General features: G+C 51.5%; 3 protein-coding genes across 8 annotated transcripts in view; 1 reads left to right on the forward strand and 2 right to left on the reverse strand.

Moving 5' to 3' along the window:
• The window catches only part of AP1G1 (adaptor related protein complex 1 subunit gamma 1), a 39,409-nt gene extending 36,480 nt beyond the window's left edge, over nt 1-2,929 (reverse strand). For 2 of the 3 annotated variants that reach the window (XM_071756512.1, XM_071756511.1), the window contains exon 1: nt 2,795-2,929. The gene's annotated coding sequence lies outside the window, so the exon portion shown is untranslated. Of the gene's footprint in view, nt 1-1,773; nt 1,795-2,794 lie in introns of those variants that run through there. The other variant, XM_071756510.1, reaches the window with a different exon arrangement.
• ATXN1L (ataxin 1 like) lies at nt 2,927-10,422 on the forward strand. Of its 2 annotated transcripts, none has more exons than XM_071756514.1 (2): nt 2,927-3,055; nt 3,801-10,422. In XM_071756514.1, the coding sequence occupies exon 2, from the start codon at nt 3,911-3,913 to the stop codon at nt 5,993-5,995; it is 2,085 nt and encodes a 694-aa protein (XP_071612615.1). In that variant the 5' UTR covers nt 2,927-3,055; nt 3,801-3,910; the 3' UTR covers nt 5,996-10,422. The 2 variants fall into 2 exon arrangements, with proteins under 2 accessions (XP_071612615.1, XP_071612614.1); XM_071756513.1 differs by lacking the exon at nt 2,927-3,055 and adding an exon at nt 3,534-3,638.
• Nucleotides 10,423-12,807: 2,385 nt separating this feature from the next.
• Nucleotides 12,808-25,680, reverse strand: ZNF821 (zinc finger protein 821). 3 transcript variants are annotated; one of them, XM_071756524.1, is made up of 9 exons: nt 25,442-25,680; nt 25,026-25,218; nt 23,581-23,668; nt 21,359-21,546; nt 16,838-16,963; nt 16,195-16,337; nt 15,510-15,614; nt 14,456-14,622; nt 12,808-13,724 (listed from the first exon to the last, which is right to left on the reverse strand). In XM_071756524.1, exons 5-9 carry the CDS (start codon nt 16,917-16,919, stop codon nt 13,070-13,072), a joined length of 1,152 nt encoding a protein of 383 aa, XP_071612625.1. In that variant the 5' UTR covers nt 16,920-16,963; nt 21,359-21,546; nt 23,581-23,668; nt 25,026-25,218; nt 25,442-25,680; the 3' UTR covers nt 12,808-13,069. The 3 variants fall into 3 exon arrangements, with proteins under 3 accessions (XP_071612625.1, XP_071612624.1, XP_071612623.1); XM_071756523.1 differs by lacking the exon at nt 21,359-21,546 and having other exon boundaries at nt 25,442-25,678; XM_071756522.1 differs by lacking the exons at nt 25,026-25,218; nt 25,442-25,680 and adding an exon at nt 24,810-24,922 and having other exon boundaries at nt 21,463-21,546.
• Between the last annotated feature and the right edge of the window lie 9 nt (nt 25,681-25,689).

Consider the following 25,689-nt stretch of genomic DNA (forward strand, 5'->3'; position numbering starts at 1 on the left):
AAAATTTTCTATTTTTAACTTCATTAATGTTAGCTTCAAGCATTGCTACTGTTAACATCAACACCTGCCAAAGAAGAAAATAAGTGTTTCCTTTTTTTTTTTAGAAGCTAACAAGACATTGGAAGAAGAGCTACCTATAAGAGCTGATCAGCATGACGGATGGGATCAGAACCCCACATTTTCTGGCTTCTGTCTGTACTTCATCACCCCTGACCTACCCTGCCTTTGGATTTCTCACCTGATTCTAGTTTCCTAACTGTTTTCATCTGTAAGGTAACCTGGTTATTTCCAGTTCACTTTCTTTCACAGTTAAAATTAAAAATAAAAATTTGGTACTACTTTGTGACAAACTCCTCCACACACCTTTATTTACCTTGGTTAATGCCAGGTGAAAGACAACATGCCACATTTTTACACTCATTAGTGTAAATTTTAAATATATCAGGTAACTTCAGGCGGCATGCTCTGAGACAATTCTGATCTTAGATTTTACCTACAGCGTCTCTGCCAAACCACAGATAAGGGCTAACACCACTGCTTGTGATATTAGCAAATTCACTAATGGTCAAGTTACTGTAACCCTGTTTTTCTAGTTACAGCCTCATTATCTATTAACTTATTAACTCTAAAACCCTTGCCCAATGACCATGGCAGACCAAACCTTTTTCCTCATAAAACACCTGGGTATTGTCTTGAACAAATTAACACAACTTTCTACCAAAAGGGTTTGGCCCATTATTAAAAACTTAGAAAGAAATCCACCCACCTCCTGGAGTTACATACAGTGCCAACTCAAAACCAAACATTCACACTAAGGAGGCACAAGAAGCTTGGCTGAATGAGGACCATTACCTGCAGAAGCAGTTAAGATTTTTATGACTTTCCAGATCAGAACTGCAGGAACTAATGCAGTTTGTCTGCACACCCAAGCCAGACCAGTCCAGTTCCTTTGCTGCTGTTCATGACCTTTTCACTCTACTGACTGTCAAACTTACTGATCTCATCTTCATTTACAGCACCGCCAGTGCAAAACCCTGTAAGTAAAGGAGCTATCAAGCATTAGAACATTTCTGTGTCCCTCACTCTCTTGCCAGAGCACTGCAACAAAGGCAGTGCAGGGCCCAACCATTCCTATCATACCACCATAACACCTTTAGGAGAAAAAAAAAAATCAGATCACAGCGACTGGAAGAAAAAATAAAAATAAAATAAAAAATAAAATTAAAAAAAAGAAAAAGGAAGAAGAGAATGTTTTTAATCAAAAAGGAGGAAATCTGAAAGTTACGTTACACACTGGAGATAGAAAAGCTGAATCCCATCACTGAACAATTACCCTTACTTTCCTCTTATTAACTCACAGGTATTTAAATATCTTTCCCTCCTTTTCCCACTATGGAAGGATTGAGTGGTTCACTCTGAATTCCTCTGAAAAAAAATCTACAAAATCTCTTGCCTTCATGGAGTTCTCAGGTACCCAGTGAAGTTTTACATCCCGTGCAAAATCCTGAGCGTACATGAGTAGGCAAAAGAAAGAATTTGCTAACAGAACAAGTGGTGCCAACAAAGGAAAAACAAATTTGTAGTTGAGAGAAAGGGGGGAGAGCAGACAGGCATAAAAACCCCAGCTGAGCACTGAGATACAAAAGCAGAACAGGAAAAAAAGAGAAACTTAACATAATCTCTGTTGTTTTTAATGTTAGATGCTCAGAATACTGAGCAGGGAAAAATATGCATTTACTTTACTTTGCTTAAGCCAGCATGTGTCAAACACACCTTCCGGTCATGCAGATGAGGTGTCACCATTCCAAAGGCATTCTACAGGGATTCTGTTCTGTTCCTGTAACATTTCCAGCATCAGAAACCAAAATACACCACTAAGTGTTTTTAAGCACCGTAATAGAACACAACTACTCTACCTACAAACTTCAAAACCAATACTTACTACAAAAATAAACCTTGTAGTATGTCTTAGAGTTTAAGAGTATGTCAGAGAGAGAAAACTCAACCAGCCTTGAAGAAGGGACTCGAAACTGTCTTTACCGACTGATTCTCAAACAGCATCTACCACTATCACAAACCCATTCTTGCAGTTTACTGCAAATATTTTAGGGCATAAATCATAGATTTTTATTTTTTTTGCCATTAAAATTCACGCAGCCTTAATACAGCATTAATGAGACGCTGAGGCTCCGGGCAGCTGTGCCGCGCAAGCAACAAGGCACCAAAGCGAGCACGGACACCAAAGTCCAGGCTGCTCCCTGCCCGCCGCGGGCCCCGAGCAGAGACGGCGCCACGCGACATTCTCCAAGGAATTGCGTACGAGACCGCGCGACCCTCAGAACAGGGGAGCGGGACCCAGGGCCCCGCAAGTACCGCCTCTGCAGCGGGACAGAGCCGAGGCAGATCGGAGGCGCTGCTCCGAGCCTCGGGAGGGAGCGGCGGGCCCACAGCGCGGGTCAGAGTCCGGGACGGGCCTGGGCGGGGGCAGGGGCACAGGGCCACGGCGAGAACCGAGCGTGGGCAGAGGCCGCAGGAGGACCCCACGCAGCCCTGGCCAGCAGGAAAAGCCAGCGGCGTTACGGCGGGGCCGCAGCCCGGCCACGAAGCGCGGCGGCGGATAGGGGCAGCGCGGGCACCCGGGGACGCCGGGCGGCCAGGACCACGGCAGCAGAGTCCGGCCCGGGCAGCAGCGCAGCGAGAGGAGGGGAGGGAGAAGGGAGGGAAGGAGAGCGGCGAGCGGAGGCGGCCCAGTGCGGGGGCGGGCGGGGGAGGCGGGAGCCGCGGCCCCACTCACCGGGCCGGTCCCTGCAGCGGAGGAAGCGGCGGCGGCCGGAGCCAGGCATTCAAAATGGCGGCGGCAGGGCCGCAGCACCGATACCGCAGGCGGAGGGATCCGCGCGCCGGCCCGCTCCCCTCGGCTTTTAGACCTTCCCTGCCTCGGGCGAGAGCACGGCCGCAGAGGCCGCGACGGGGACAGCGGGGGAGCAGCGCAGCGCCGGCACCGGCGGGACAAGAAGGGCCGCTCGCACTACTTTTCTTGGCGGAAGCATCCACGGTACCGGTCTCGAGAGGAGCGGTGCGTCTCCGCCGTGGCAGTCACTGATGACGTCATGCGCGGGGAGGGCCTCCCCCCCCAGGTCCCCAGCGCTCCCCCGTGGTGCAGCCGGGCGGGTCCCGTCGCCCGCAAACAGGGTTCCGCCTGCAGGGCGGCCGGGCCCGGTCGGCTCGTCCGCAGGGACCCCGCCGCTCTGCTCGTGACCCCGGGGCAGCGTCACGCTCTCCCGACGGCAGATATCAGTTCTGCGCCTCCAGTGCGGCAGCAAGCACGAAGCAGAGCGTCTGATGCAAAAAGCATGCAGGGCATTGCTTTGTGGCCGGGCCCGTTTTCCTGACGGGAGCGGGGAGGCCGCACACGCCCGGGGGGACACGGGCGCGGCGGGTTGCCACGGCAACCGGCGCGGCGGAAGCGCCTCACGCGGCGGCAGGGGGAGGGTTCTGGCGGTGGACACGCCCGCCACGTGAGGCGCTTCTGGCTCGCGGAGCGGTGCGTCATCGCCGTGCGCCGCGGCGCGGGGAGGGGTCGGGCCGCGGGCGGCGCCGGGGCGGATGGGGGCGGCGGTGGAGCCGGGAGATGGCGGGTGAGCCGCGGCCGCGGAGGGCACCGGGCGGGCCCGCGGGGGCGGGAGTCGCGGCCGCGTTCTTCCGTAGGATCGGGGCTCCCTGCGGCACTGGGGTCCCACCGCTGTCGGGGCCCTCGGCGACGAAGCCGGGACTTACGGCTGCCTCTGTTCCCGGTGCAGGTGAGGCGGCGGACGGCGGCGGGGATCCGGGAGCCGGCGTGTGGCAGCCCCTGCGGGTGCCCCCATGAACCAGCGCCGCGGCCGGGGCTGCCGGGAGACCGCGGGGCGCCATGAGAGCGGGCCAGGAGCGCAGCCAGGAGTGCCTCCCGCCGAAGAAGCGGGAGCTTCCCGCCGCCAGCACCGGCTCCGAGGCGGGTCGGGCGGGGGATGCCCAGGCCTCGGGAGAGGGCCCCGAGTGGGCCCGGACGGCGGGGCCGAGTGCTGCGGCCCTGCGCTATGGCCCTGGTGAGGCCGCGGAAGCGGTGGCGGGGCTGACGGTGGACCAGTACGGGATGCTCTACAAAGTGGCAGTGCCTCCCGCCACCTTCTCCCCCACGGGTCTGCACCCTGTAGTCAACGTGAGCCCCCTGGCCCCCTCCTTCAACGTGGCCTCACCAATTCTCCAGCATCCTGGGGTGCCCTACCCACCCATCCACTATGCCCAGATCCCTCCAGCCTCCCTGCAGCTCATCAGCTCGCACTACACCGTGCCCTACGCTGTCCCTCCCGGCTTCCTGCCTAGCCCTCTCCTGTCTCCTTCCACCAACCTCACCGCCTCCCATGTTCCCCACTTTGTGCCATACGCCTCTCTGTTTACGGAAGAAGCCACCCCTTCCCCCCAGACTACCTCTCCTACCCACACCTTCAACAAATCTGCTTCTGCAGTCTCTCCCTCTGGCCAGATGCAGCACCACACCGGGACGCAGCCGTTAGACATTGCACCAGGTAGAATTCCAGTTTACTGCCAGATGTCCCGTCTCCCACCAGGGTACTCAGCATATGAGACACCCACGGCAGGTGGAAGCCCAGAGTCTCCTCAGCAGGACAGTCAGCTGAGTTCAGAGGTAGCTGCTGCCAATGGTGGACAGAGGCATCTGGAACACGATGTGGTGAGGAGGACCAGTGAGGCTGTGGACTCTGCCGGTAGCAAAGCTGAAGACCGTCTGCCTGGGGCTGCAGCAGTGGGGTGTGGGGTTGATGGACCTTTCATTTCAGGTTACCAGACATTGGGAACAGAGGTCTCTGTGCCTGCTCACAGAAGCACCCCAGACACTGATCTGGAGGTTCAGAGGGTGGTGGGGGTGTTGGCATCTCAGGATTATCATGTTCTGGCAGCCCAGAGGAAAGAGGACCCGAGCCCTGTAAACCTTTGCCATAATGTCCCTGATCAGCAGGGGGAGTCGAAGGACGCGCTGAGGAACGCGGTCGAGAGGGCTGCTGCTCCTGAGAAGAGCCGGTCCAGGAGCCCCTATGTCACCTCCCCGGAAGAGCCACTTAGACAAAGACAGTTAACCAAAGGAATGGTGATAGCCAACGGCAAGCCAGTCCTGGTTCCCGTTGGATCTGAGCTCATCAGGTCTTCCACTTCTGAAACCCTGGTGGGCCGAAGCCCAGAGGCACAGGCTCAAGGAAGCATGCTGGAGAAGGACCTGGCCCAGCTGCAGCCCCCCAGCTCCTCACACTTGCCCTCTCACTTCATGAAAGGAGCCATCATCCAGCTGGCCACGGGAGAGCTGAAGCGGGTGGAGGACCTGCAGACTCAAGACTTTGTTCGCAGCGCGGAGGTGAGCGGAGGCCTGAAGATTGACTCCAGCACCGTGGTGGATATTCAGGAAAGCCAGTGGCCTGGGCTTGTCACACTGCATTTTGTGGTTGGGGAGCAACAAAGTAAAGTGAGCATTGATGTGCCCCCAGAGCATCCCTTCTTTGTGTATGGCCAGGGCTGGTCCTCCTGCAGCCCGGGGCGGACTGCACAGCTCTTTGCTCTGCCCTGCCACAGGCTGCAGGTGGGCGATGTCTGCATCTCCATCAGTTTACAGAGCATGAACGGCAACTCTGCTTCTCAGGCTAACTACCCTCTGACAGATCAGATGGTGTCTGCTAGGGAGAGATCTGACAGGACAGCTCAGGGGTCTGCAGAGCCACCCAAAGGAGCTGCTGAAAGGAAGAGCCACATGGATAGGGAAGGCACAGCCCTGAGCTCCTGTGTGGAGCCCTCTCAGCCTGAGGCTGGTGGCCAGCACAGCTGGGCAGCCCCAGGCTTCCAAAGATACAGCTCGCAGGGAGAGGAGTCTCGGCCCTCCCTGCTCCGTCCCTCTTTCATTCCCCAGGAGGTCAAACTGTCCATCGAAGGGCGTTCCAATGCAGGGAAATGATCCGTTTGGCTGTCAGCTAGGGCATCCCCTGTAGGTGGGCCTCACTGTCAGATGGAGACATTGCATAGACTTTGTGAGAGGTTCACCAGCCTGGCTGCTTTCTGCCCTGCAGGACTGGGGTTGTTCCATCCAGTTCAGTGGCTGACCAGGTCCTCTTGGGGAATCCAGAGGGCTCCAGTGCCTCAGGGAGCAGCAGCAGGCTAGCAGGGGCAGGCAGTTGGGGTGTGCTGAGAGCATTCCGGAGGCTGAGACTGGGGCTTTCTCACACCTCCCCTAGAACAGATCCCCTGCAGGGCAGGGTCTGGGCATTCAGGATGGGTGGGGAGAGGAGGAGGGCAGACATGGCTTAAGATAGCAGATAAAATTGCTGAAGATTTTATTCCTCCTTTCTCATGATGGGGAGAGATGGGTCCCAATGGAGCTGAGGGGGCTCTACTCCCAGAATCCCTTTTCTTCACACATGCACTTTAAAAGGACCATTCACCAATGGAGCTCTTGAGGGCAGGATGAATGGAGATGCTTCTCTGGTGGTTCTGTTTAATGTCTCTTCCACTGAACCCAACTGCTCTTTCTTCTTGCAAAGAATGTACAGATTTGAGTGAATTGCAGAAATTCAAGAGGAAGGACCAAAAGTATGGGTTCAGATATAGGCAAATAGGGAACTTGAGCACTTGGGATGGGATGTGAGTTGGGATGGGAGACATAAGTTTTCTGCTATAAAACAGATTTGTTTGCCACCAAATCAAATATTCCTTCCCATGTTAATAACTTTAAAAAAGCAAGCATCTGTCAGGCTGATAGCCTTTGCAGAGGCTTAGCCTGTGGGTAACTGGGATTGGGTTGGTTTTTTTGTTGTTGTTGGATTTTGGTGGGTTTTTTTAAGTTGGAGTAAAATATGTTTAGCATTCTCTAGAGAAGGATGGAAAGACATCCTTTTTATGTGAGAGAACTGAGAGTATTTCATAATTAAATCAGAAGAAAACTTTCCGGGTGGCTAATTTTTCCCTGCAGGCAAGTTTCCTGAACAAGCTCTGGACAAAAGATGAGTGGTTGTGCATGTGCAGGCAAGGTACAAAGTTTCTGCTGCGTACAATTCTGTGGTTAATGTAGGGACTCTAAAAATATCACAGCATCACAGGGCATTTTCGGGGTGGGTTGTGTTAGTTTTTCTAATTTTTTTACTTTGGAGTTCACTGTACAACAATATGGTAAAATCAAGAGTAGTCTTCACAGTGAGATTTAATACAAACATATACTAATACCTCGTTATGGTAATAACACTCCACTCAAGTGAAGGCTCCTGTAATTACACTAAGTTGCCCTCTCTGATGGTGTGTTACTACACCAGCTCCAACTGCTTAGGTAAAATTAAAAATAGTCACCATGAAATTGAGGATAAGAGTCTTCACTGACTTAACAGGGGTGAAGCACTCCTGGTACTGAGGTGCCCGTCTCCCTGCTCGGCCCAGGCTTTGGGAGGGTTTCTGTCTGGCATGCAGGTCCCTGCTAGATTCCCAGTGCTGCTCCTGATGTTCTGTGTACCACTCCCCCTCTCTCTTCTCCTCTCCTGCAGTTTCTGTCCCGTGTGCCTGCCTGCTGGGGCACTGCCACTCTTTCCTGCACAGCCTCCTGGGCCCAGCTGTCCCCCCAGGCAGTTCTGGTGTCTCAGGGCTGTTCTGCACACGCCGCAGCCACCTGGCTGTGTGATGGAAGGGTGCTCTGCCTGGGCACTGGCAAGTTAGAGAGTCTACAGAGCATCCCAGGCTGTCAGCCCTGTTCTCCTACCTAGCATAATGCTGGCCGTTTCTGTTGCCTTTGAAATGCCTGCACCAGGACAGTTTTTTTTCCAGCCTTAGGTGAGATGTGCTGCTCATGCCTTCAGTGTTCGTGCCTCAGAGGGTTTCTCCAGAATGAGGATGCTGCCCGTATCACATGCAGCTTCCCCCCCAAATGATGCACTGCTTCTGATCTCATCAGCTACATTTGAAATGTATGAAGTCATGGTGATGCTGTAATGTGAAGATTCTGCCTCCTTGGATGCAGCAGCTGTGGAAACAGATGCTGTTTTCATGGCACCATTTGTTAGTCAAATGTACTGCCTGGGCACAGGTGCCCAGCCTCGTCACCTTGTGTGTTTCACAGTTGCTATTTATTGGACTCTATTACACAAAGACCTCAGTTCCCGTGGGTTAGTGCTTAATGCTCAGGATATCCAGGGTGTCTGTGGACAAAGGCAGAAGGCAGAGGAGCCCAGGTTCTCTTTCCTGCCCCTTGCATGGTACATGCAGAGGATTCAGAGCTGTGGCAGGTGGCTAGGGAGGATCTGGCATACCTAAGGTGCGTGAATGCAGACGGGCTGGTTGCACACAGTGGGGGAACATCTGATCAGCTGACGGGTGCAGAACCCTTTGTGTGCACCTTTGAACACAGAAGTTTCTGTCTTTTAGGGAGAGGGTCTGGGGAGCCTGCCTAATCTCGTGTTACTGTAACTACTGCTCCTGAGTCATGGCCACACTGAACAGTGGTCTGGCAGGGCAGACACTGATGGACCAGGGGCGTTGCCCTGTGGCAGAGCATCCTTGTCTTGTGGCAGCTGAAGGGCTGTGCAGGTGCTCACCCTGGGCCTGGGTTAGGTGCGCTTCTGCTGAGCATGTTTCTGAGCTCTGTGAAACAGGACAGGGTGAATTTGACCTTGGTGCTTCTACCCAGAGTCCCCCTCAGTCCCATGGCTGTGCTTGTTTCAGCTGCTAGTTCATCTATGGATGAAACAGTCTGGGGCACATCCCAGGGTGGGGCAGAGAGGTGGAGAATCTGGGCATCTGCTTGCAACTTGCCCCAGAGGCAGTGGGCAGGACAGCTTGGCAGTGCTCGTGATCACTGGAATCTGTCCATATTGGCTTGGGCTGCATTGCTCAGTGCCTGTGGTGGTGGCTGCACTGAGGTTCTCCCAAGACAGGGATCATGTGAGACCAGTGCTGCTGCAGGCAGAAAGGCTGCAAGTGAGCCCATGGAGGAGGCTCTTATTTCTTAGGTTTACAGGAAAGGGAGGAGATAAAGCCAGGAAGACATTGTGGAATGAGATGGTTATTCAGGCTTTTCTGCTGGCAGAGATGTGACAGGCTACTTGGAGAAACAGAGTGTTTTCCTGCTGCTGTTGTGAGGGGAGGAGAGCTGTGGTCTGTCCTACCTGGAGGAGAAGGCTTTCTGGCCTCAGACTTACCCGGCTCACCCTCCCTCAGTGGTGGCAGGAGTCTGTAGGATGCAATAACGAATGTCTGTAGCCATCTGTCCCTCACCAATCATTCCTTGAGTCAGCTTCCCAGCAGAGTCCAGGCCTGTGTCTAGGCTGCATGTACACTGTTGCTCCAGGAACGTGAGACTTGCTCCAAGTGACAAGTGCTCATCACTACCAGACTATGCAGAGGAAGCTCTGTCTGGAGGGAAGGCAGGCTGCAGAGGCCCCTCTGCCTCCCCCTTCCAGCAGGTGCCCACGTATAATGCACTTTTCACATTAGGTGTCCCCATCCCCTGTCCCACCCCACACTTGAAGTCACTTTCCCTGTAGAGAACTAACAATCCTTGTTACTCAGAAAATATTGAGAGAAACTACAGCAGTTTAAGCAGCCCGAATGTGATTTCCTGCCCGCAGTAGTACATGTGCCTTTCTCCAGTGTCACTCACAACTGCTGTTTGTCTTTCAGGCTGTCCTAGTGCCTGAAAATTTGCAGAAGCTGCTAAGATGGCTACAAATGCACATTCTGTACAGAGTTTGGCCCAGGGTGTGTTCCATGTATGGCTTAAAATGCTGATGGTCAAGGCCCCTCCACAGTCTCCACACCTGTTGGTGGAGGACAGGACTTGTCCCTTGCATCCCCCCAGGCTGCCACTGCCCCATCCCACCCCACACCCCTGCACATTCTGGTTGTATTCTGCTGCCACGGCACCTTAGCGCCAGGGGAGGCTCTGCCCGTGCCCGGCGGAGCGGCGGGGCCGGGCTGCCCTGAGGCAAGGAGGTCTTTGTAGATAAAAGTGCTGACCCCGACTATAATCCCAGTTATGTAATGGCTGTATTAACATGTAACCGACCGCATTGTATCTAAAGCCTTAGAACTAGTCAGGTGCTCCCCTCCAATCTTGTTCCTGCCCCTTTCCTCCCACCTGATCTTTAACAAAGCATTAATAATTATAAGGATAATCTCTATTTTGTTGTGCTTTTTTTTGTAACTGTTTTAAATAAATCAATTTGTACTGTATATTTGTACTTTTGGTGAGATCCTTTTTCCTGTTTTACCATTTTAAGTCTGTACTTGGCTACACAGATTGTATTTTTATTGTTAATGCTCTTATGAATATTGCATTTAACTTGTTGACTCTGTAAACACAGTATATATCTATATATATATCTATATATAAATCAATAGCTTTTCCTTTGGTGTTTGAGATTTTTTGCTCATCTGTAGCATCAGTGGTCATTAGGATGTGGCTTCTGTAGTCTTACACAGAAGGACCTGAAGACTTGTGACAAGGGCAAGGTAGAGGCTGCCTCACAGATGGATCATAAGCCATAATCCTGTGTTTCAATGCTTTTACTTTTGCATGGCCTTTTTCTTGAACCCCTCGCATCAGTGATCAGGCACCAGCAACACTGCAGGGAATGTTTCAGCTGCAGCTTGCAGCGTAGAGCAATGTCTTTGCTGGCCGAGCAAAACACACAAGACAGAGAGCAGTAGCAAATACTGCAGAAAGCTAAGTGTTGGTTTGGGTATGAAACTGGACAGAAGTAAAATAAAAAGTGAGAGATCAGTTCAGAGAACAAAGATAATGTGGAACAGAACAGACCATTTCCCCAAAGTGAGAGAGGCAAGGATAGCTCCTGGATGTCAGTTCTAGGTGATGAATGATCTGTTAAAACAGCTGCGAGGTGAAGAAACAAGATGTTACAGTGGCACCTGGAGAAAACTGCAGTACTAAAAAGATGAAACGCTTTTAGTAGCAAGCATCCACAAGACTGTAAGGTTAGTAAATTATCATGAAAAATGTAACACTGCACTTTGTTGTAAGAATTAACTGGGGCTTTAAGGGACTTTGATCAAAAGTTTTTCAAAGTGAAAAAAGAGGGGAAAAACAGGGCCCTAGGTTTCCCTAGAAAAACAGGTCTGAAAGGTTTTGCTTCTCATTTTAACTTCAGTCTTCTGATCTCAGGTAGGAGTCTTGTAGTCACCATTTCTGGCTTGATGCAGAGAAGCAGCTATCAGAGTGAAGACAGTGGCTCCTGGTGTGTGTACAGCACCCTGTAACTGTTCTGCAAACCTGAACTGGAAATGCCAGGAAAGCAGCAGGGGTCTTCAGTGTACAGCAAGTTGTTGGCACACCAGTATGCTACCCCATGCATTTCCAGATGCTTTTAACTTAAATAATTTCATAATGATTTCTATTGGGAACCCTTTCATATAGGTGCAGATTATGATCCCATTTTGCCTTGGCTACCTCCTGAATAAACTAAGGCAGGCTTAAATTCCCTGCCCTCTGGCAGGTTTTTCCAGACGCAGTTATTGTGCCTTTCCACAGCTCCTTCCCAGCTCACCCCGTTTTCCACATTTCTCTCATTGGTCTTCCTGCTGGGTATGGAAGCAAAAGCAACTTTTATTTTCTACCTGTGTGATTCTGTTTCCTAACAATCCCCCCATCGCCCCACATTGTTACCTGCAGTGACCACTGAAAGTCACTGTTGGTCACAGAGGAATCACTATGAAATAATTGGAGTGTGATATGTAGCCCTAGAAGAGCATTGTTGAATTTGTCTGTCTTAAAACGGTTGAACAAGCTCAGCTTACTGTGAAGTCACAGAATGTTTGAGGTGGGAAGGGACCTCTGGAGGTTATCTGGTCCAAACCTCCATGCTCAAGCAGGGCCACCTTCATCCAGATCCGTGTCTTTGGAATATTACCAAGGTGAGAGACCCCATGACTTCCCAGGGTAACCTCTGGCTGTGCTCAGTGCTCTCAGGGTGAAAAAGCATTTCCTGATGTTCAGAGGGAACCTCCTGTGTTTCTATTTGTGCCCCTCACTGGGCACCACTGAAAGCAGCCTTACTCCATTTTCTTTACATTCTCCCTTCAGATATTTATAAACACTGATGAGATCCCTTGCCCTTACCCTGAGCCTTCCCCTCCTCTAGGCTGTCCTAGCAGTCCTAGCTTTTCCTCACAACAGAGATGCTCCAGTCCCCTCACTGTCTTTATGGCCCTTTGCTGGACACTCTCCAGTAGGTCTGTTCTTGGAAGCCCACAGCTGAGCACAGTACTGCAGTGCTGAATAAAGGAGAAAGCACCAGAGAGCTGAGCGACCCTGTTTACCACTCACCCAACTCCTTTGCTTGCAAACCTGAAATGCTGTTCAAGTTAAAATTAACTTGTAAGTAAAGCAGCAAACTTGTTTGCTGTTTGCTTACCTCAGTCAGCCTTTCTCTTAGTGTTTATATGTGGTATCTTAGAACAGGAACTCAGTTTCCTCTAGTTTTCCCATGGCTGCTACTGCAAATAAGCACATAATGATAGTGTTAAGATAATGGGTGTGCACAGCCATTTCCAGGGAGACAACATCCCCCTTTGCTTCTTTTTTATGGGCACAAACTGCAAGGGATTTACCCCAGGAGTTGGGAACTATCAAAGTCCTCAGCTACATAATTACTGTTGCAGTACACAAGATCCCTTTCCCGTGTGGTTGGCCTGCACTTGCAGTTGAACTGCAGCAGCTCAAACCCATCTATAGGGCAAGGGTACAAGGCAGAAGCACCAAAGAAGGGGACTAAATAAATGTGAGCATTCATTTATTTTCCCTCTGTTAACAGGCCATGCCTTGGCCCCCAGAGCAGACTGTACCCTCAGAATCTGCTCCCACTATGGCTACATTTACAGCCATCTCTCAGCTCTGTTACCCTCCTGTGTTCAGGAGCAAACCAGAACCATCTTTCAGGGGGAGTCAGACAGGGACCCACACCAGCCTCGTGAATGTGGAAGCCCATGGTGCACCTGTGGCAGGGACAGCAGAGGTGGCACAGTCTGTGGCTGTGTCTTAATGCAGTGCATTGTTGCTCTGCTCCTCAAAGGTCACTTTGCCTAGCAGCTGGCTCTCAAGCTCCACGTTGCTCACTGGCAGCGGGAAAAAGTTCATTTCAGCTGCCAAAGCGGCCATGGCAGAGGGGTCCTGACCAAACTGGGCACGGAGCATCATGTCCATTTTCTCCAGGCGCCGCTTGAGCCGCTTGGCTTCGCGTTCTCGGATCAGCCGGGCCTGGCGCTTCTCCGGCGTCTCATTGGCACGCTTCAGCCTCATCGCCTCCCGGTCCCTCTGCAGCCGCCGCGCCCGCTGCTCGTCTGTCTCCTGCATGCGCTGCAGGCGCTTGGCTTCTCGGTCCCGCATGCGCCTCACCTCGCGCTCCTCAGGCGTCTCGTTGTCCCGACGGCTCTTTTTGGCCGTGCGCTCCCGCTCCAGACGCTGCAGCCGCACCTCCAGGGGTTCGTTCTGCCGCCGCAGAGCCCACTTGCGCATGCCGGGGGCCTGGGCCTCCAGCAGCTTGCGGTAGGCAGCGCAGTTGTTGCACACCAGGAGGATGCCTGCAGGGTACACGGGGCTGTGAAAGGAAACGTCCTTCTCCTCCAGGCCCGAGGGGCCCTGACTCGGTGGTGTTGGCAGGCGATCGGCGCTGAGCACCTCGGGCAGCTTCTCACTGCAAAGCAGAGAGGGCAGTCAGATACTTGGTGCTGATGAAAGAGTCCCCTCCCAAAATGCCTGGAGGACTCCATCATTCTGAAGGTCTTTTCCAGCCTTAATGATTCTATGTGCCCACTGCACCAACAACAGAGGCCTCTGCTGAACCATCCTTGCTACAGACGTGTCTGAATATCTAAAATGAAGCAACATCATACTAGGGGTTGGCAGTGGGTTAGCCCAGAGCAGTCTCAGGGTTGGAAGAGACCCAAATCAGGAACTGGCCAGCAAGCTGCTCCTCCCCAGCTCTGGATTTATCTGTTTAGCCCTCTTCCACTACTTTGTGGATTATCTTGTACCAGGCAGGACACAAACAAGAAGAATTTTGGTTTCTGCCTGTAGTGTTGCTCTGGAAATGATGGACCTGCCTTGACAGTACAGACCCACTCTGATGGACTGCTGGGCATGGGAAGCAGTTGATTGCTCCCCAGGGACTGGAGACACCAGTTCTTTCTGCACAGTTCCAGTTCTTAAGAGCTAAGGAACACCCTTGGACCTTGGAGGTCTTTGCAGGTGAGGTAGAGCTGCAGGCAGGAAGGAATGGAGGGAATCTCACTCACTGGTAGTGTTCACAACTCTCCCTCAGAGGCCTTACTGGGTCCAGAGCCTTGACTACTGTGTCATTTGAGGCAACCTACCTAATCTTAACATAGGTACCCTAGACCACTCACCAGCTATGGTGACCCTGACCTGCTGAATGTGGCATGGCTGGTGAAGCGTGCTCCACAGACTGCACAGTTTGACAGCTGGTCCTCTGAGTGGATCAGAAGGTGTCGCCCAAGGGATCCTGGTGAGCTGAGGGCTCTGCCACATACAGGACACACGTAGCTCTTGGCGCTCACCACAGCTGCAGTGTGCTGCAAAACAGTCCCATGGTTATCAGTCAGAAATTGTCCGGTTCCCTGCCGAGTCTGAGGCGTGCTCAACAGATCCAGCAAGCCTTGGAGTGGGAACACTTTACCACTACACATCTGTCTTGACAACTTCTAGACCAAGTTCAAAATATCTGGGCTTGTCATGTGTCAAACAGCAAGGAGGAAACCTTTTTACAGCTCCACTTTAATGCACAAGAAACAGTTAATGCCAAATAACTTGGATCGTAAGACCTGACCCTTGTTTTGGGAAATGCATCTGAGGAGCTGCTGTGGTTGGGCAAAGGATGGCTGGACTAAGAGTAGGCAGGATGCTGGTGAGGAAGTGCTTAGATGGAGACAGACAGTGCAAGTAAGTGGCCAATTCAGTTCTTCTTCATTCCTTCTTTTATAGACTTTGATGTGCTGTGAAGAGAGTACTAACAACAAAACCTGTGATATTCCAGCACAGATTTCCTGCAGTACTGGAATAATTTCAAAGGAAGAACAGCTGTTTTCATAGATAGGAACTGTGGTAAAGGTAAACAATAAGGAGCCAAGTCCTTAGGAGGAGGGTTTCTTATCTCACTGAATGATGGAGAAGTTGTTTACATGCTTTATCTGAAGGAACTGCCAGGTCTTAGACTGCAACTGCTTGTGGAGACTGACTTGGGACAGTCATCTTGTCCAGATCTGCGGAGTGGTATCTTGCCGATTCTTTGTCCAGGTCACCCTCTGGCCACAGTTTACTGACGTAAACTTCAGTCACACAGTAGGTAGAAAATCAGTTCTGTGACTGCACAGACCAGAGCAAAACTACTCTGTACTTTGGGTTGTTTCTGGGCTTGGGGATTAAGGCCAGAGATGTCAGACAGGTTGGACCCATCCCCTACCTGGTACACATGAGCAATGACCTGTTCTCTGCTTCCACACTCCAGCTGGCAGAGGGGGCACTGTGACAGCCCCAGCACAGGCTCAGCATTCAAACTCTCAGGGACCTACAAGGAGGAAAAGCCCCTTTGTGTGAGGCACACAGATCCCCTGGCCGCCGCCCCCCCATCCCACCCTCCCTTGATATTTGTTCACCAGTGCACACAGGCCTTGAGCAGACCAAGTGTCCTGTGCACAGTCCTGCCAGGGCTGGTTTGTGTTCTCACAGTCCAAAACGTCCTTTACATGGCCTCTGAGCAAAATTCCTGCTGTCTTGGGAAGAAGAGGTCTCATGGCCTCCACTCACACCCAGCCCTGGCCACCTCAGTGGCTCTGGCAGGCAAGGGTTGCTCCATAGCAGGAGGGAAGGGTAGTCAGTGAGAAAGAACTTAAGGAAGGGGACAGGCTGCACAGCCAGCTCAGCCAGACAAGAAAATGGCAATTCGTGCTTGCTAGCTCCTGTTCCAGGCAGCCTGAGAGCTCTTCACACCCTTTCCTCCTGTCTGGAGATGTTGTTTGAAGGAAGTGGGAGGGAGAAAAAGATAAGAAACCAAACAAACCATGGTGGGGAGAGAAGGTGCTTAGACAGTAAGTGTCCTCCTCTCTCCCTGCAAGGAGAAGGTGAGTGCAGAGCCAGTACACACTTGCCTCGTTTTCTCTGGTCATTGGGGCTCCAGCCCCAGGCTGTTCTGCATTCTCCAGTTCCTTCTTCACTTTCACCATTGAGCCATCCTCCTCAGATGTGTGGGAAGAAACTTCATCCTGGGTGGTTTCCTCATCGTCACTGCCACCTGGAATGTGAAGAGCAGTTATTCCAAGTGCCAGAACCCAGCAGGCACATATAGACCTTATCTGTCCTGGGGCCTCTACCCACCCCCTCTGACCCGGGGCTCCATTTAAACTCCAGCTGGGGCACTCCAGGAACTGAAGTGCTCTGTTCCTGCACCTAGGCTGTCACCCTGCCTTGCTTGACAATCACCAGTAGGCCCCACTGCTGTTGCCAGCCTCCTCTGGTAAGCTGGGACTGCACCCCGGTGGCAGGGTGGTTGCCTAGTCTGTGTTGTGGTGGCCCTTGGCTCTGGGCTTGCCTTCCCTCAGGAAGCAGCCCTGCTCTTGCTATTTGCTAACACCAAGTCCTGCAAAGGAGCCAAGGGCTAGGCCGAAGGAGGGGATGGGTAAGATGGTCCTTGATGGACTCCCACAAGCTGTGCAGCACCTCAGCACCTCACCTCACCCCCTGTCAGTCTCCCCAGCCCACTACTTTGCCATTACTGGAAGGGGCAGAACTCACTGCTGCTGGAGTCGGGATCTTGCAGTGGATGTATGGCTGGCCTTTGGTCCCCAAAAGCTCCAGGGAAGTTGTTTTTCATCATGGCTTGGCGGGCTTGCTCCTCCAGCCCTGCAAAGACTTGCTCCCCTGGCAGTCACAAGGACAAAGAGTCAGACTGGTGCCACTCCATTGCTTTCACCACCAAGGCTTGCCAAAACCAACCAGTGTGGGGCTGCTCACCTGCACTATGCAGAAGCTCTGGCATTACCTCTTGGAAAGCATTTAAGTAACCATATATCTGCCATACGTAGACAGGAGTCTTTCTCTGCTACCAACCTATCTGCCAACAGAGCTACAGCAAGGCTCTGGGAGGAGGGGAAGCCACCGGAGGGACTGTCACAGCATCCCAAACCAGGCACAGTTCTATATTACTCTTCTAAATCATGAAGTCCTATTCCCTGCTTTAGCAGGCAACTTGCACAAAAATGGTATCTCCCTTAGTGCCTGGCACCGCATCTGCTCTATCTTGAAGGATGCTCAAGCCAGGGGTTGTCTTTGGCATTCTCTGTCACCACCTCCTGTCCCTGCAGGACTGAGGACAAGCTGCCCATCAAGAAGGTGTTTGTGCTCAGAGGTAGTGCTCTCCTGCTTACGTGAAAGGTAACTTGCTTCACTACTTTGCCTTGCTCAGGAGTGGCTCTTGGCTAAAATAAATCTTCCTGACACTTCCATATGCTTAAAACAGAAAACTAAGGGAATGAACCCAAAAGCTGAGAAGCTTGCTTAGGATAGCTTTCAGTATGGTTTATTGAGAGACACTGATCACCAGTATCTCAACTCAACAGAAGGCAAGCACATTGGAAGAAGGCAATCATTTGTGCTCATCTGAAAGAAATCAGATGATTTACAGCAATCCCTGCTAAGAACTTTTGGGTTTGAAGAATAGCAACACAAGGTAACCTTAATTTTCTTATCAAATCAAATGAATTACTCTGTTCCAGGTGTAGTTGCAATTTGCCTCTCTCAGTGGAAAAGCTGGAAGCACCGGGGGCATGATGCTACAGTTGCCAGCTGGATGGCTTTAGGATTAAATTTATCAACTGATTTTTAAGTTCTCAAGAACCATTCGAAGCATAGACACAAAAATACTAAGACACATCATATCAAACAAAAACTTTCAAAACAAAATTGTACCTTTTAGAATAGGGCCACAACTGGCATCAGTATAACCAAGGAACTGAATTCCTGACCCACTGAGAGCACCAGTCCTGCTACAGGTACATTCCCACCTGCTAAACCTTTCAGACAGCTTTGTCTCAGACTTGTACTCTCACTGCCTTTCCGGTGCTTACCTCTAAATTCCTCGCACTGCTTTAAAAAGCAGTAATATATGGAAGATTTCAAAGACCTTCAGAAGTCTCATGTGGGAGAATGTTGTAGAGGAATTTTAGTTCTCAACATACCCGTGAAGGATTCCTAAAGCACTTGAAGGCATTTGTCATTCTGTTTCAGAAACATGAGAAAAGGTTTCTGCAGAGAAGGCTCTAGAACACAATCCATGTGGGCTGAAGAGAGATGCTGAGGAGCACTCTAATTCTATTTGTCACTGAAAGCAGCAGATATCATCCTGATTGCTGTGACACACATACTCCCATCAGAAGCCATCCCAGCTCTGAAGGATGTTCATGACCTGGAGTGCTGCTTTTATGTCTGGACCACAACCCCATGTTGCTGGGACTGAGACACAGAGTGTACAAACAGCAGACACTACAGAATTACAGTGCCTCTCCAAGCAGCAGATACCCCCACACTAGCAAAAAAAGCCCAGAGACCAGAAAAGCATTGCAAGGCAAAGCATGGTGAAATGAGAAAACCTGCAGAACATGGGACAGATGTAAAACTACGGTGTGAGTCATGGTACCTGTGACAGTTACAATGTAGGATTCCCAAACACCACTGCTAGTGGAAGCAGTTAGGTGTTTGCTTCCCCCCCTTTTCCCTTCACAGACAGCTTATGTTTCCATGCAGACAGCCTGTGGGATTTTAAAAGCTGTGATCTTTACATGAAAATGACTGAGGAGGGAACTCCCTCTATCAGTAATGCTGGCATTAATCACAACTAAGAGTGGTCACTGCCAGTGGCCTCTCTGTGCAACACACCAGAACTGAGTTAGCACTGATGTAGGGCAGAGAACTATCAGCTTACAGCCAGAAATGCAAACTGCTAACCACACCAGTGCTTTGAGCAGACATCTTGCTTTTTAAAATACCATCTTTAGCATGTAAATAAATTATTATGTATTAAACTATTTTTGTCTCCGAAAGAAGTGAGGGAAGTGTCCTGTTCACCTACCGATGGACTAAGTCCTACTTTGATGAAGGTTTAGAGCTTTAAGTTTTATAGGTACAGGGTTATACTTGTACTGTTTCTGCACACATATGCTCACATACAGACACTTATACTCCCACCCGACTCTGAATTCACCTCCATTCATTAGCAAAGGGAGCAAGAAAGGCAGCAGCTTCAGGATCACTGCTATCAGTAAATGATGTTATGCTCAGTATTGAATTCACAGACTCTTCTCCAGAAGTTCCTTTATTAAATACAAAAAGGGCTGCAGGCTGACCACAATGCCAAGACAAGTCACTGTGTTTTACAAACTCTGGAGATGCAGGACAGTGAAAGATGGTACAAATGCCTCTACTTTACATTCCAGTTCTCCCCTCCATAATCCTGTACGTGAGTGGGATGAGCAGCTGTGGAGGTGTGGGGCAGCCCTGTGGGACTGTGCAACAGGGGCAGTTATGACTGCTAGGTGGGATCTGGTGGTAGCCTTGGTAGCCAGAAAGGATTTTTTTTCCTGAACCCTTCCCTTCTTGAACTGTGTGAATGCAGGGTAACTCTCAGGTGTTCTGGAAAATAAACACACACACAAAAAAACAGCCCCTAAATCCACCAAACAAAACCAGAAGAAACTGCATTATTCCCCTGTCTTCCTAAAGAGAAAGGTCTCTCAAAGATGAGCCACTTTATTCCCTCCTTGTACGTCAACTTAAATGTTGATGTACATCCCTGTCCATGTAGGTCTTCTCTGTGTTCCTTTCCTGGACCTGAATTTTGCAAGTCTTTCCACCACTGTGGATCTATTCCACCTGCCCCATGGCTATTCTGGGTTGTCCACACTGCTGTAGTGGTTACTGAAATGAAAAACAACACAATTGAAAGTTAACAACGGCAGCCCACAGTGCCCTTTAAGAACCAAGGATTTTGATGCAAGTAACATTTCTGCTTGGTTTTGAATGCTGGGTGTGATTTCTAGCAAGATACTTTCTCTTCAAACTGGGAATATTATAGACAGAAGAATTCAAGGAACACTGAAGAGCAGAGAACGTGTGTGTGTGTGTGTGTGTGTGTGTGTGTGTGTGTGTGTGTGTGTGTGTGTGTGTGTGTCAGAGGGAGGGAGAAGAAAACAGAGGATTAGTGTGATATTGGGGCCCTGATAAACAGAGCTAAGAAGTAGGAATTAATTTGACTAATGGAAGCTGTTCTCAGGATTTCTAAAATACGCATCACTTGCAGAGGTGCACCAGCAACACAAAGAAAAGCAGCTCACAGGACAGGAGGCAGAGAAAATAAAAGTCCATGCAAACACCTGCAGCAGATTTTTGGCAAGCACAGGAGCAGTGAGCAGCCTGTAATGGACGAAGTGACAGTGCAGTGGCGGATGGGCTTGCTTGAAGGCAAGTTGAGATTAATTGTTTAGAGAACTTTTATATTTCCATACTTCAAAGTCTGGGAGAAAATAAAGATGTAAATGAAACAATTAAGATATCTCTGCAGGAGCAACATGACAGTGTTGTATTTTTCAATTCAACCTGAAATAGTCAACACAGTAAGTATATTCCAGTATTACAGTTTTATTTGTTACCACTTTGTCAGGTGTAAATGCTTTTCATGCACCCTGTGGCAAAACAGAATCAAATTATAAAGAGCCAATTATGTACTGCAGCCCTATCAAAGGGGAAACGACTACAATTAAAACTGTAGAAGGACTGGCTGTCGTGTGGAATGAAACTTTGGTGATTATAAGTAAATTTTATTATTGATTCTGTATTATTTTGAATGTTCATACACATCAACTTCCATTTAAAACTGTTTTGACTTGTAACCATACAACTTCCCAGTCAGCCGCTCTGCATGCCAAAAGAAGTAGTTCTGTGCTAAGCTGAGGACAGCAAACACATTGTTGCAACAGCAAGGTTAGATGAGAACCATGCTAAGCCTGGAAAGTAACCCTGGAAAGAGGTGGCACCAAGCAAGCCAGGGAGAAGAGATCTGCAGCTGTCACCTGCCCTAGTGAATACAAGAGGTAAGATAACATGGAGTGGACATGCAAGAAAGAAGTAGGCACTGTCCTCCCTCGAATCTGCCCCGTTAGATATTCACAGTAGTATTTATGCAAATCCAAAAAGCACTTCCACAGCCCCGCAGCCTGCCAAATCAGAACCCAGCATCAGACAACTGCGTAAAAAGCTGCATACCTGCTGTCCCTTTTATTCCTCTCCTCCCAACCACTTCAGTCCCTGTGAAGAAGTCTCAGAAACGTGTCTATGTCTCAGCCTGACTCCTCATTCTGCTGGCTCACCCAGTTCTTGGAGCTGATGCTCTCTCCGATTATCCTCGTCAGTGCACTGCATGGCATTTCTGGGCCCTCCAGATATACAGCAGGCTAGGTAGACAGAGAAGTCCCAACGATTTGGTGGTGTTCATCATAAGACAGACAAGATTTTCCATCCCAAGGTGGAGACGTCACCATTGACATGTTTCTTGTATCCTTTACTCCCTTTGTTTTCTTATGGTCCTACTTGCTGCTCCTGATGGCTCCTGTTGAATAGTTGCTCTGTATCAATGTACCACATGAAAAGGAGGTAAGAAGGTCCCAGAACTCCTCTCTATGGCACACCAGTTGCCATAACCTCAACCTCGTGCCCACTGGTAGCATGTTTGTCAGAAAGCATCCCCTGACACCAAAACTGGAGATACAATCACTTGTACTGCAGATTAAAAGGCAATGCTTACTGCGAAAATAACACACAACTAAACTCCAAAATATGTATAGTTTTGCATACAATAGTACAAGTTTCTGAAGAACATAACTCTTAAGCAGTGAAGTGCAGAAATAAGCCCACCTAAACACCATGGACACTCTACCTGCACCATTAGAGCTGCTGTACCCCCTGCTTTACACCCCTGAGAGATGATGACTCCGCACCAGGGAGGCAGCACAAGTGTATGCCTTTCATGAGCCTGACCTAAACAGCAACAGGGATATCTGGGCCCTCCCAGAAGCAAATGTGTGTGGACACAAGACATGTTCCTAGCATTGCAGGACAAAACACAGGACATGTCAAATTGCTGTAAGGAAGACAATTCCAGCATCATGCAAATACTGCCAGGTAATTCAGAGGTACACTCTGCCCACTGCTACACCCAGCACCCAGAAGCAGGAATTGGAGAGCACAAGCCAGTGCAGATGCCAAAAGCCATGCCTCAAGACTGGTTTGCTGGCCACTGTGGGCAGCTTTGCCAGCTCTCCCAAGACCACACCCAGCAGCCACAGGGCTTTCAAGCCCCAGACAGGCAGTTCTCCCCAGTACGCTCCCCCAGTGTGCAGTGTTAGGCTGTACCACAAGGTATTTTCCTCCAGCACAGAGAAGAGTGTGCAGATTCCCGTCACCATACCCACACAAAAAGCAGCACAGAGAAACACAGAGGCATGCAAGCCAGCAGAGAAGCATCAGCACAGCCAGGCACTGTTAGGACTGCAGTGTTCAGCTCTGTCCCATACTCCTAACAGCTACCACAGCTTAGCAGGACCTACAGCATTGCTTCCCATCTACAGAACTGAAAATTTGTTCTCATTCTAGCCCAAATTCCACACCACAAATTCTCCACCCACAAAGCTGGGTATGTGCAAAGGTGTAGCTTCAGTCCCCCCAGACCTCTCTCTGCTGCAACCAGTCAAATAAAGGCTGTGCATGTGTAGCTTCCCCTCTGCAGCCAAACATCCACGTTTCCCAGCTCCATAACATCTCGTTGCAGCCTGCCCACAAGACACACTGATGTACAGCACCTTCGGCCCTTGCACTTCCAAAAAAATGCCAGGGTCTTGAGAATGCAGAGGTGTGTCCTATCAGCACAGCTCAAGCCTGACTGACAGATAGCACCTGCCTGCCCAGTAAATTACTTGGCCACTACCCATTCCCTGTGAGGAAAGAGCAAGTGGCTTTACTTAGAATATCTAATAGGAAATTGAGGTACAGTGAGTTTAAGTAACATGTCCAAGGCCAGTGAGTTAAGTCTGTGGTAGGGCAACGAGCAGGACCGACGAGTTCCTGGCTTTCAGCCACATACTCAAACCACTTCACCTAGAACCTCCTTTGCTACCCAAGACAGGCCAGAGCAAGTATACTAACTTGCGCTTGTGACAGTGTGAAGGCAAAGCACAGCTACAGGCCCTTTACACACACACCTACCTTCAGAGCATTAGGTGTTTGTTCAAGCCTATCCCTGTCCTGCCATGCCAGGACACAGCCAGCTCTCCTGATGCACAGAGCTCAGTTTCTCTTCTTACAGCCCCTAAGACTAAACATGAATAACCACCATTCCCCACAAACTGTACCTTTCCCCTCCTCCCCGCCTCACTCCACAGCAATGCCGCTGCACCAAGGATCCCAAGAGAGCCATGTAACAGAATACTCACAGTGAACTTTGTTAGGAGTGGTCTGTTTCCGACGGGACATGTTTCCCTGACCTGGCAGGTGTGTTGGTTCCCTCCACAGAGGGCTCACCTAAAGAGAGAAGAGCCTGTCACACATGCCCCTGGAACCTCCTGAGGTTCTAGTCTAATATTGCTGGCTGTCTCGGGGTCATTCCCACCCCTCTCCCTACAGGGCTCATTCTGCATCACCACAGCCATCTTCATACCCAACATGATCCACAGCCGTTTCAAAAACCTCTGCATGTGGTCAGTCCCATACAGTTTTCAAGAGAAGTCGTAAGCAATTCTATCCCCAGCATACTAAAACTGAAGTGTCTCACTGCAAGAGTGACAGCAGTCTCAGTCCAAACATCCTTCTCCCTCCTGCCCATCCCCATGGCTGATAGAGCCTGATCAAACCTGCAGATCCTGCCCTGGCCCTCTGAGATGGGGACCATGGGGACACGAGTCCCCACCATGCCTGGATGGCTGTGCAGTTGCCCAGCTGGGGCAAAGAGGGAACTGACCACCCTGCAGTCACAGCTCCAGGCACAGCAGCAGCTGTGATGAGACCACATGGCCAGCTCTGGGACAGGGACAGGTTCTGATCCTCATAGGGATGAACCTCAGATCTGCAGCTCCTCTGCTGTCAGGGCCCCTGGGCAGGCAGGGACAGTGACACACAGATGAGGGACACATGAGGAGAGACAATCAGTACCCCACCTTGCCCCTCACAAGTGGGGATATCAACTCCTTATCCTCAGACTGGCAGAGGAAGGAATCAATTACAACAGTCCCCCCACAGACAGGCAAGACAAAATGAGGAGCCATTCCTCCCAAGACAGACGAAAAAAAGGATCCCATCATCCTTCTCAGACAGATGGACGCAGAGATCCCATCACCTGTCTCAGACAGAGGGACACAGGGATCCCATCATCCTCCTCAGAGGGATCTAGCCGACAGTCCCTGCTCACGGAGGCGGCAAGAGGGATCCAGCCCGCAAGCGGACAGACACACAAACCCCGCTCTCCTGGCGGGCGGACGGACGGACGGACGGACGGAGACACGAACCCAGCCCGGGCTCCCGAGGATGCCGGCAGACGACCGAGCCCGACAGCCCGGACAGACACACCGACAGCGCGGCGCGGCCCGGCCCCTGACGGACTGCCGCCCCTCAGGCGGGCGGCCGCGGCCCCGGCCCCAGCCCCAGCCCCAGCCCCAGCCCGCTTTACCCGGTCCCGCTGCAGGCGCCGGGGAGCCGCAGACAGACAAAGGGCCGACAGACAGACAGACGGGCAAGATGGCGCCGCCGCCAGAGCGCGCGGCGCGGGCGCGAGCGCGGGCACCATCGGCACCACCGGCACGGCCCCGGGAGCAGCGCCCTGCTGTCTGTCAAAGCCGTCGTCCGCAGGCTCCCTGCTCAGTTGTCATTTCTTGGAGCCTCTCACCTGTTCTCCATAGGATCGCCCCAGCCAGCAGCGACGGGCCGCCCCGGGCGGGGCATTCGTGCGGCTGCGGGTCCCGCGTACCCCGGTGGGCAGCCCGGGAACGGCACCGAGCCACGGCCCCTCCGCCGGCAGCTACCCGGGTCGGGAAGCGGCTGCTCCTGTGCCGCCCGAGCTCACCAGAACCTCGCCTACCCTGCAAGGTCAAAAATCGCCGTTTTACTGTTAATTTAAAAGCCGGCACGTGCATTAGGAACTCATGCACGCGTTCAGAAATGAGCCCTCCCGCATGGCGGAGCGGAACCTGTGTACCGCTCCCCGCCCGCCGGCCACCGCCACCCCGTAACCCACCGTCTCCGCAGGGCCTGCAGGCACCGTCGCCGGGCACCGCCGCCGGGCAGTGCCGCCGAGCCACTTACCCTGGGGGCCGCCCCGCCCCGGAGAATCGCGGCGGCGGCGAGACGGCAACCACGGTCACCGAGCCCAGCCCCGGCCCGACCTTCTCTCACGGAGAACGCCACCGTCACCTGACCCTCAGAGAAACGGAAACCCTTCTCCCCGTGGCCCGGGACACCGCCTTCAGCTAGAAGCTCCGTCCCCGGTGGAGGCGGGACTGGCGGCAGGGGCGGCGGGCGGAACGCCGGAACCGCCGCGCCGGGGGGGGGGG

Source organism: Heliangelus exortis, chromosome 13 (assembly GCF_036169615.1).
Source record: "Heliangelus exortis chromosome 13, bHelExo1.hap1, whole genome shotgun sequence".
NCBI lineage: Eukaryota > Metazoa > Chordata > Aves > Apodiformes > Trochilidae > Heliangelus > Heliangelus exortis.